The sequence below is a fragment of the Nicotiana attenuata genome, chromosome 1, assembly GCF_001879085.1.
Source record: "Nicotiana attenuata strain UT chromosome 1, NIATTr2, whole genome shotgun sequence".
In the NCBI taxonomy this organism is placed as follows: Eukaryota; Viridiplantae; Streptophyta; class Magnoliopsida; order Solanales; family Solanaceae; genus Nicotiana; species Nicotiana attenuata.
Window position 1 is genome coordinate 13,590,439 of NC_031989.1, and position 10,093 is coordinate 13,600,531.

Sequence of the window (10,093 nt, forward strand, 5' to 3'; positions counted from 1 at the left end):
TGGAGCCTGTGTAGTCTGTGGAGGTACACCCCTTCCCGAGTCTAGGGCAGTCCCTCACCTAGGGGCTGGGCATAAAATTTGAAAAATCGAATTCTGAACCGGACCGAATTAATACAGTATTTCAGTATCGGTTTATCCGGTATTTCGGTATAATTCGGTATCAATTTTTTGGTTATTCGGTATTTTGGTACGGTCCTCGGTATTGAGGTTTCGATATTTCGGTATACCGAAATACCGAATAGTTAGAATGGATTGTTAAACATTAGTCTTAATTTTTGTAATAAAAGGCAGTAGCTTCTCGTTATGGAATGCGATGTTTGTCCGTGATTTCTAGAATATCAAGGCAAGTTTTGGACAACTCCTCTATTACCTTCCGCCTATATCCGTTAATCAACTTCACATTGTTCTCGTTTCCATTTGACTCTTCTTTCTGCTCAATGGAAGATATAATACGCCAAGAAACCCTTTAAGCTCCAATAACATTCTTGTAACCAACAGAAAGCATTGAATTTTGCAACTTTTTTTGTATTCTCATCCATTTCTGAGAAGCAATATGAATCTGAAGTTACCAAACAGAACAATGGTGCAAAGATTTTTATATCTCATTTCCAGTACATAGTTTTGTCTTGCTTCCTTAGTTTTATCATAGAAAATGATGCCTGCATGTGAATCAGAATAACCTCCCATGGACATGTGCTATTCTAATTTTGTATGCTACGTATGTATTTGAGGTTTTTATTTACCGAATCTGGTATGCAAATTACCACTCCTTCACCGAATCACCCGTGGCCAGTGCCACTCTAGTCACGTTAGATAGGGACGGTGCGATACCGAAACCGTACCAAAAGCATGCCGAATCGAACAAGAAAATACCGATTCGTACCGAACTACTTTGGTACGGTGTTTGATATGCATAATTGATACCGAAGTACCGAACCGTAATTCATAAATACCGTACCGAAGTATCGAACGCCCACCCCTACCCTCACTATATGTCAGGTATCACCACACTCAAAGCAAGCTCTCGGCGGGCGTGGCTGCCGAAACTGGCTCAGGCCTGGTCGACTGGACTGACCATTGAAAGCACCCCGTGTAGGAGGTGCACTAGATAGTGACGGTGCATAATGGGTAACCTAAGACCTGGAAGTAGCCGTAGTACCACTAGAAACTGGAAGTACTGAAAGAACTGGACGGCTCACATAGCCTCTACCATGACGGGTTACAACTGGGGCGGGGGTACCACTATATCTCCAGAATCTCGAGGCCTCTTGGCCTCCCTGTCCTCTCTCTCCCAGCCCTGCATACCCTCCAACCTCTGTGCGATCTCTACCACCTGGTGATATGGGGTATTTGTCTCCAAATCTCGAGCCATCTGAATCTAATATCATAGTTAAGCCCCTCGATGAATCGACAGACTCGCTCTCTCACAGTAGAAACCAAGGCAGGTGCATGTCAGGACAACTCAATGAATCTGACAACATACTCTAACACTTTCACAATACTCTGGCGTAACTGCTCAAACTCCGCGCGACATGCATCCCAAAGGCTCTGGGGAACAAACTCTCTCAAGAACATCTTTGAAACCCGAATCCATGTGAGTGAAGCTGCATCACCTAGGCTACCCTCCTCGTAAGTCCGCCACCACTAATACGCTGCTCCTGACAGCTGGAATATAGTAAAAGCAACCCCGTTCGTCTCCACAATACCCATGATGCAGAGAATACAATGACACTTCTCTAGAAAATCCTATGTATCCTCTGTAGCTAGGCCACTGAAAGTAGGAACATGATACTTCTTGAACCTCTCAAGTCTAAGATACTCCTTCTTAGATGCCACTACCTTAATCTCGGGCTTAACTGGAACAATAGGCTACGCTGGCATAACCTCTAGACCTGATCAACAAGGAATCGCTGCTTTGGAGTACGGGCCGCGGGAGTCTAAGCTCCTCCCTCAGCTTGATATGCGGCCGGTACAAGTGGAGTCAACCCCGCCTTAGCTAGAGTACTGAACATGCTCAGGAATTGCGCGAGGGTCTCCTGAAGTGCAGGGGTGGCAATAGGCACCTCGGGTGCCTGCCCCCCTATTGGAGCTACTGGTGGCTCCTGTTTCACAGCTCGGGTAGGTGCTCTAGCTGCACCACGTGCCCCTCCTCGGCCTCTGCCCTGGCCCCGACCTCTCGCGGCTCTAGCAGAGGGCACAGGTATCTGATCGTCGGATCCAACAGTGCGTGTCCTCACCATTTGTGAGAGAATAGAAAGACAAAGATTCAGAATTTCGAAGTCAACGAATTCGCACAGTAAGGAATCAAAGAAGTGAAGTTTCCTACCAGTTCCATAGCCTCTCGAAGAAAGTACAGATGTCTCAGTATCGATCCGCATGACTTTACTAAACCTGCTTATGACTCGTAACAACTATGAACCTAGGGCTCTGATACCAACTTGTCACGATCCCAATCTCCCACCGTATGATATCGTGATGGCACCTAATCTCTAAGACTAGGTAAGCTTAACATGCATGGAGAAATAACGAAAATAATAATAGAACCTCAAATTTAAACCAACTAGCTATCATAAAGAACTCAACAATACCGCTGACAGTAACTACCAAAATTTGAGGAGATTAAGTCATAAGCTCGACACGAATATTCTGAAACATCCCTAATACATCACTATCTAATAAAGAGTAAGCAGTAGAAAAATAAGGACAGAGGGTGACTCCGAGGCCTGCGAACACTGGGTAGGTATACCTTAAAATAATGGGAACGAGGAAAATGAGGCAATAACGAAATACAACATGGTAAGCTACAAGTGAATTTAAAGAAATAAAGGCAACAAGTAAGGAACACATAATAAGAAGATCAAGAAAACAATGTAGAGAAATACAAGTGAGAAAAATGAGAGATATCAACAAGAATCACAACTGAGGTACTGCCTCGTAATCTCATTTTACTATCACAATCACAATCTTTCCTTATATCACCGCGGGAACCTTACATTTAGTTTAGAAAATTATTTTTTTCGATATAACAATTCACGTTTTAGCCCACTTTATCACAACACGTGGCTTCAAGTAGTTCCCCTACGAGCAACAAGAGTCTCAAGCCCATCTTATATCACCGCATATGTATCAACCCATAGCCTTATACCACCGCATGCGTATCAATATCACAACATATCACAACTCGCGCCTCAAGTGCCCAAATGCCACTACTTGCCAAAAGAATCAACAATATTAATGTTTCCACAGTAAATAGCCCATGGCTCAACCACAATGTGTACAAGAATCTCAACAATAACAAAATAAAAGTGAATAGCTCAACAAGAACGATATCTTAACAATTAACAATTTCGCCTCAAGTGATAACGACTTTTACAACTTCAATCCCAATAGCTAAACAAGAGATATTCCATGAATTAACAACTTCAAGTAAGAAATTCCACAATTAAGGAAGTAACAAGACAATAATGAAGGCAATATTTCAACTAAAGCATATAAGAGCAAAATAACAAGTAATAGGTGGAACAAGTGTTAACAATGTCAAATAAAGCATTTGAGGGTAGATTAATAATGAACGATATAACATGCTATGACGATTCGATTAACGACATGAAAAGAGTTTAAATAGCCTAAACCGGTCAAATACCATATATAGATCGTGTACCCACTCGTCACCTTGCGTACACGGCTTCCACATATCACAAATAATACAAACAATTCCAATCCTAAAGGGTAATTTTCTTACACAAAGTTAGGCAAGTTATTCACCTCAAACAAGCTAACTCAATCCATTAGTAAGCCTTTTCCATGAATATCCAACTCCGGAAGGCTCGACTCTAGCCAAAATAACTTTATATATAAACACACTCATAGGAAACTATTCCAGATAATAAAGTTGTAACTTTAAAAAAAATGTCTAGTGTCTCGTAATCCGGCCAAACTTAGAAAATCCGAACACCCATTCAATAACGATTCCAACCATACTAAACTTTTCCAATTTCGACCTTAAATCGATCTTCAAATCCTCAAATTATAGCTTAGGTAGTTTTCACAAAATTTTCTAATTTTTCCAACTCAAAACACTAATTAAATGATAAAAACACTGATGGATTCATGTAAAATAATCAAATCCGAGTAAAAAAATACTTACCCCGATAGACTCCTTGAAAATTCCTTCCAAAATCACCCAAAACCAAGCTCTCTAACTCAAAAGATAAAAAATGGAACAAAACTCTCAATCTGCCCCTTTTCTGCACAGTCATTCCGCTTCGGTGGACCAACAATTGCTTTGCGGCTCCGTACCTGCGAAAAATCCATCGCAGGTGCGGCTTTTCATTAAGCTAGGAAATATCGCTTATGCGGACACTGGAGCGCATCTGCGCTTGCGCTTCTGCGGAACCAAGCCGCTTCTGCGCATCCGCTTCTGTGGAGAAACGACCGCGCCTGCGGTCATAGCTCGCCCAACCCAAACTCTCTTCTGCAGCTCACAGGAAACTTCTGCGGTGCCGCACCTGCGGCCCAAAGTGCGCAGGTGCGATTGCACCAAAACCTCAGCTAAGCAGAAATTCTTCCAAGTTCAAAAATGATTTCGGACTCAATCCGAATCACATCTGGGGCCCGTTCCAACATACCATCAAGTCCCAAATCACATAACGGACCTACTCGAGTCTTAAAATCACATCAAACAATATCAAATCTACGAATCGCAACCCAATCCAAACCTATTGAATCCATGAACATTTAACTTCCAAAACTAATGCCGATTCATACCAAACCGACTCCGATTGACCTCAAATTTTGTATACAACTCATAAATGGCACAACAGACCTATTCCAACTTCCAAAATTGGAATCTGACCCCGATATCAATAAACTCAACTCTCGGTCAAACTTCTCAACCTTCCAACCCTCAATTTTCTAACTTTCGCCAATTCAAGCCAAAACAACCTACGGACCTTCGAATCAATATCTAGACATACCTTAAGTCCAAAATCACCATACGAAGCTATCAGAACCATCAAAACTTCAATCTAGAGTCGTCTACACAAAAGTCAAACCCCGATCACTCTTTTAACTTAAGCTTCCAACTTTGGGACTAAGTGTCCCAGTTCACTCCGAAACCAAATCAACCACCCCGGCGAGTCGCATAACCACAATATAACATAGAGTAGGGAATAAATAGGGAAACGGGGCTAAAATACTCAAAACGATCGGCCAGATTGTTACATCCTCCCATCTTAAGACAATAAAGTTTCAAAATGTTTTATTGAAGTTTAAATATTTATTAGTTCAAACTCCATGAATTGTTTCTCAAGTTTAAAATGTATAGTTCAAGCTCCAGAATTTTTTTCCCGAAGTTAGATAAATCGTTTTACGTATATCTTCATCTATCTTGCAATCATGACTATATATATATATATTAGCATAGCCAGCATCCTTGATTCTAGTAGCTTTAGCATATTGCTATTGTTATCCATAGTAATTAGCCAAGGATTGTCATCAATTGACTCTTCTTTATTAGAAAATTCCACTGTTCCTAAGTAAAATTTACACACTGCACACAGTGGAATCCCAGTAACACGTACGGCTACAATTATCGTTGATCTTTGGGAGATGGACTGAAAAGTAAACAAGAAGGCTTCAAACTACAATGAGTCATCGAGACCCTAATATCATTTATGTTTAGCACATGTTTCAATTTCAACGTACCTAACAATAAATCTTATGTATTCAGTCCACTTTAATTGATTATTTTAGTTTTTCTCATACATATTTAGAAATCTACATTTTACTATTAATTAATAATAACCATATTAACTTTAATTTATTTATTAAAAATATAATAAATACTCCTAGGATAACTTTAGAAAAAAAATCAATTAAAATGGACCAGCGAAAGTACTATTTTTTGGGGTCTAATATTCGTATAGGAGTCCAATTAATTTAAACTTAAGCCGTATTTAACTTATTAAAAAGGAAAGCATTCGCTCCCGAAACTTTTTATTTAAAAAAAAAAACTTTAATTAAGAATGAAAAGTCTCATCCCTCCCATAAAAAAACTTTTATTAATGGTAAATCCTTTTTCGCTCTGTTCCTTACTCAAGTCAACATTGTCTGCCAGAAGAAGAAACAAGAAAACCTTGACACAACGTACTAGTATTTGCTTGTGAAACCCTAAGAAGATCCTTAAAATCTTTGTTGCTGTCCTTTTATATAATCCCATGAGTGACACTTGGTAGTCTTTCGACCCTTAAGAATTTTTATGACCGTGGTATGTTATATTATAGTGAGTGTCATGCATTGATATGGTAAAGAACTTTATATTATCAAATTAGATTGACTCATACTCTAGCGGCGGAGCTAGAATTTTATTAAGGAGAGTTAAAATATAAAGAAATAAACTCACCAAGAAGTTAAGGGGCGTCATTATATAGTATATATACATATTTTAAGAAAAAATTCCAAGCTAAACAATATAATTTTCCGACAAAGAGGTGTCGGTTGACACCCCTTGGGTGCATGTGGCTCCGCCAGTGATACCTCCTCCGCTCATTTTTACTTGTCCACTATTACATTTTCATTTTTACTTGTCCACTATACTAAATCAAATAAAGACAATCTTTTTTTCTTGTTTTACCCTTATCATTAATTACTCTATTTCCAAATTATTTCCCAGGACTTTTGAAAATACTATCATTATTATGGGTAAAATCATAAAATATATATTTTTTTAAAGGGAGTGTAAATGAAAATTAGATAACTAAAAGTGAACGGAGGGAGTAGTATATAATAATAAGTGATTTTTCATATTAAGTCTGATATGAAAAAGTTAAAAAAATTAGATTATAACCTAATATAATCAGTTAAATTGTATAGTATAAATTTTTTTTAAAATGTTTATCGCTACATATAACTTGTTACATTACGGTCTCAATGATGCAAATATATAGCCGAAATTCATTATTAACCTCATTATAATATTAATAAAAAAAACTCATTATAATAAAGTAAGAAGTTGTTATTATTAAATTGGGTGCGGAAGTTGAATGATGCAATTGATACGTACTTGGACAGTAACGCATAGAAGTTATAAATGAGTCATGAATTTACATTTAAACAATGGCTAGTCGGTTATATAGTACTCCTTCCGGTCCAAAATAAGTGATTTTTTGGCATTTTTCTTGTGGTTCAAAATAAGTGATTTTTCCAGATTTCAAGAATGAATTAATTACTTTTTTCCTACATTGTCCTTGGAGTAAATAATGTTGGAATATGTGTCAGGAGTGTTTATGTGAGATAGTAAAGGTTAATATGATCAATTCTATTGCTAATTAATGCTAAAAGGTGGTTTTTTTTTAATCTGTGTGAAAACATTCAAAAAATCACTTATTTTGGACCGGAGGGAGTATGTCCTTAAAGAAAAAAAATTAACCACGATATATAGTTTCAAGGTCCTCCCTCCATCATAAATTTCTTTTAATTAATTTCAGTGCACGTGCAGAATGTAACCGAGCCCGTGACAGGATGAGTGTCCTCTTTTCCGAAACGTTGATGACAAGATATGGCTGAAATACCAATCTCCTTTACTCCTCTTACCCCCACCCCATATAGTAAATAAAAAATTCTTACCCGTTTGGACGAAAAGTATAATTTTTGTTTTATGTGATTGTTCCGTCTAGTTTTGGATAATTTGTTTTGAGAAAATTGTTTTCTGGGTTGAAGATCAAAATGTCTGGTTTTAATGTGTAACAGATGTAAAACACTAGCAAATACTGGTCGCTCATCCTGCGTCTGCAATGAGAAGATGGATAATTAGGATTGTTCAAATGGAAAAAAACAATATTTCAACCTACAATGATTCAAGTGGAGACTGGAGAAGAATTAGAGACTGGATAAAGGATAAATTGGCAAGAGTCATGACTCCCCAGGATAATATGGGCTGGCTAACGAGGAAAGAATATTGTCAAAATAGCACCGTATAGCCAGTTTTCGGACTAGTCATTCAAAAATAGTCAGCGTTTACCAAGTCAATGAAAAATAGCCACTATTTTATTGCAACAGAGACCGGTCCAGCAGAATATACTGGAGTTCGGTGCACCTGTATATGAACTCCAGCATATTATGCTGGACCGGTATACATTTGCTGGCTCCAGTATAACATACTGGAGACTGGAGCACCGGTGCTCCAAACTCCAGTATATTATGCTGGACCGGTATACTTGCTGGAACTCCAGTATATTATGCTGGAGTTCTAGTGTACTTATGCTGGAACTCCAGTATATTATGCTGGAACTCCAGTATATTATGCTGGAGTCCCAGCATACTTATCCTGGAACTCCAGTATAATATGCTGGAGTTTAAGTATATCTATGCTGGAACTCCAGCATAATATACTGGCGTATTTTCCGGGTTTTGAACAGTGTTTTCGCTCAGATTTATCTTTACATGAAAAGTGGCTAAATTTCGATTACTTTTGAAACTGGGCTATTTTTGAACGACCAGTTGTAAATCTGACTATTTTTAAATTTCTCCCAAGAATATTCGGTAAGATGATTTAAAAGTCCACATTAATTTTTCATCCAAAAAGTGAAGTAATCTAACTAGGGGTGGCAAATGGCGGGTTGGGCTGAATTTGGGCGGGTCAAGATGGGTTAGGACAATAAATGGGTCATTACCCAACCCAGCCCAAAGTGTACCTGGGCTAAGATGGGCTGGGTCAAGATGGGCTAAACAATGGGTCATAACCCAACCCGCCCAACTTGACCCATGTTTTAGAACCATGCTCATCTTGCATAAAAAAGCATTTTACTTTAAAATATGTAAGTTGAAAAATATTTTACGGAAGGGGGTGGGGGTGGGAGTGGGGGAGGGGGGGTTAGGGTGGGTGGGTGGTGCGGAAAAACGAATAAACAGAAAACAGAAAATTGAAAATACAAAAAAAAAAGGTAAAAAAAAAAATTTTTTAGGGGCTTTGCGCGCGGGGTGTGTGTGGTGGGTGGGTGGGATGGGAGAGGGGGTGGGTGGGGGTGCAGAAAAACAAAAAAAATAGAAAATTAAAAATACAAAAAAAAAAAGCAAAAAATTTTTTTTGAGGGTGTTTGCGTCGCGGGGGGAGGTAATGGGGGTAGGGTGGGTGGTGCAGAAAATTGAAAATACAAAAAAGAAAAAAAAACTCGAGGGAGTTTGTGTGGGGGGGGGGGGGTTTAGGTAGGGTGGGTAAGTAGTGCAGAAATACAAAAAAATAGAAAATTAAAAATACAAAAAAAATCTAAAAAACATTTTTTAGGGGGTTTGGGGGGGGGGTAGGGTAGGTGGTGCAAAAATACAAAAGAACAGAAAATTGAAAGTACAAAAAAAAAAAAAAAAAAATGGGGCAACTAAGTAAATTTTTGGATAAGTTGGGTTGAAATCCCTTTGTTTTGAGTGAGTTTCATGGGTTGTAGTTGGGCTGCTTAATGGGTCAGAATGGACTATAAAAAATATAGGTTAACTTGGTTCAGCCCAAATTGACCCATGAGCTAATATGTTTGTAGCCCAACCCATTAATCTCTGGGCGGGTTGGATGGGTTTGGGCTCAAATTGCCACCCCTAAATCTAACTTACAGCTTGTTTGGATGGTTGTTACTCATTGTATTGTATTGTTATTTTAAAATAATGTTTGTTTGGTTGTTTAGTTAAAATTGATTGTATTGTATTGTTAAATTCATCGTTCCGGAACAATGAAAAGACCCATTTTTTTTGGAGCACCAATTTGGTATGGTGGGATTGTTTCATATTTTTCTTTTCAATTATGCCCTTCTTTATTACTCCATAATTCTATTTTACCATTTACCTTTTTTTCATTTTAACTCCAAATCTCCCACCTATAACCTACTTAGTCTTCCTCCCATTTTTCCCAAACTGGTTCTGTCGTTCTTTGCCAACAATAGGTTCTGCATTCTTACCTAATTTGTCTTCATTCATTTCCATGGTCATTATTTACTTTTCTTAATATTATTGTTATGATCAAATTATGAATAGAGTGTACTTATTATTATTAATAATATTACTTACTTAGCTTGTTCCATTAATTTTGTTAGAATTTACATGAAGTTAA

At 38.1% G+C, this 10,093-nt stretch overlaps 1 protein-coding gene across 1 annotated transcript; it reads right to left on the minus strand.

Annotated features, from left to right (window-relative positions):
* On the minus strand, window positions 302-1,388 carry LOC109233156 (14-3-3-like protein). Its single transcript, XM_019398939.1, has 2 exons — window positions 1,141-1,388; window positions 302-464 (listed from the first exon to the last, which is right to left on the minus strand). The coding sequence occupies exons 1-2, from the start codon at window positions 1,386-1,388 to the stop codon at window positions 302-304; spliced, it is 411 nt and encodes a 136-aa protein (XP_019254484.1).

Excerpts from the sequence above, each read along its gene's own strand:
- LOC109233156 (XM_019398939.1), bottom strand. The coding sequence starts at position 1,388 with ATGATATTAGATTCAGATGGCTCGAGATTTGGAGACAAATACCCCATA. Across the intron at positions 465-1,140 it reads GGTACTACGGCTACTTCCAG|GGTTTCTTGGCGTATTATAT; the intron begins GTCTTAGGTTAC and ends TGGAGCTTAAAG.